The 1,512-nt window shown below is 32.2% G+C and overlaps 1 protein-coding gene across 1 annotated transcript; it reads right to left on the bottom strand.

Moving 5' to 3' along the window:
- Positions 1-207: 207 nt before the first annotated feature.
- Positions 208-858, bottom strand: LOC130826225 (secreted RxLR effector protein 161-like; the record flags this gene model as incomplete). The annotated part of the gene is made up of 1 exon (XM_057691813.1): positions 208-858. A coding segment is annotated over exon 1 (633 nt), but the record flags the coding sequence as incomplete, so codon positions are not given.
- Positions 859-1,512: the final 654 nt, after the last annotated feature.

Below are 1,512 nucleotides of genomic sequence, written 5' to 3' on the forward strand. Positions count from 1 at the left end.
TTTTTAAGAAATTGAAATTAATTTTCAATTCTTAAACACATGCATAAACACACACGTAAATCATCAATCGTTCATGCAAACATATAATACTCCCCCTAAATTCATGCCAAGAATTAATTTAACAAATAACGTCTCAATCCTTTTATTTTTATTGTGTTATACCTTTATCATTATCTCCCCCTTAATTCATGCAACATCATTTAACATGCCAAGTTCCATACGTATATGAGCAAAACGATCAGCACTTAAAGGTTTTGTAAATATATCAGCTAATTGATTTTCAGTAGATATAAAAGATAAAGAAATGTTACCTTTTTCAACATGATCCCTTATAAAATGGTGACGTACCTCAATGTGTTTTGTTCGAGAATGTTGTACTGGATTCTTTGTAATACAAATAGCACTTGTATTATCGCATTTTATTGGTATGCCCTTGAGATCAATTCCAAGATCTCTAAGTTGTTGAGCAATCCATAGTATTTGAGAGCAACATGCACCGGCAGCTATATATTCAGCTTCAGCTGTAGATAAAGCAACTGAATTTTGCTTTTTAGAATACCAAGAGATCAATGAATTTCCTAAGAATTGACACGATCCTGAGGTGCTTTTTCTATCAACCTTGTATCCAGCATAATCCGCATCTGAAAAACCTACCAAACCAAAATTTCCACAACTAGGGTACCATAGACCAAAGTCTTTAGTCCCATGTAAATATCTAAAGATTCTCTTAACTGCTGTTAAGTGAGATTCTTTTGGGTTAGCTTGAAAACGAGCACATAAGCAAACACTAAACATGATATCAGGACGACTAGCAGTTAAATACAATAATGAACCAATCATACCTCTATATGTCTTTTGATCAACACTCTTACCATTTATATCTTGGTCCAAACTTAGTGTTGTACTCATAGGTGTATTAACTTCTTTACTTTGATCCATATTGTACTTCTTTAATAAATCTTTAACATATTTACTTTGACAAATAAATATGCCATCTTTCTTTTGCTTTATTTGTAGTCCAAGAAAGAATGTCAAGTCTCCCATCATGCTCATTTCAAACTCTTTGCACATAATCTCAGAAAATTCCTTGCACAAAGAATTATTAGTAGCTCCAAACAATATATCATCAACATATACTTGAACAACTAAAATATCTTTTCCTTTAGTTTTAATGAAAAGAGTTTTATCAATTTTACCTCGTTGAAATTCATTTTCAAGTAGATGTGAGCTAAATCTGTCATACCAAGCTATGTTTCAAGCCATATAACGCTTTATTTAGTTTGAACACATGATTAGGTAGATCAGAATTTTCAAAGCCGGGTGGTTGTTTAACATATACTTCCTCTTGCAAGTATCCATTTAAGAATGCACATTTAACATCCATTTGATATAGTTTAATATTCATGTAAGACGCAAAAGCAAGCATAATACGGATAGATTCTAACCTTGCAACTGGTGCGAACGTCTCATCATAATCTATACCTTCTTCTTGATTATATCCTTGAGCTACCA

Source organism: Amaranthus tricolor, chromosome 10, assembly GCF_026212465.1.
Source record: "Amaranthus tricolor cultivar Red isolate AtriRed21 chromosome 10, ASM2621246v1, whole genome shotgun sequence".
Taxonomy (NCBI): Eukaryota; Viridiplantae; Streptophyta; class Magnoliopsida; order Caryophyllales; family Amaranthaceae; genus Amaranthus; species Amaranthus tricolor.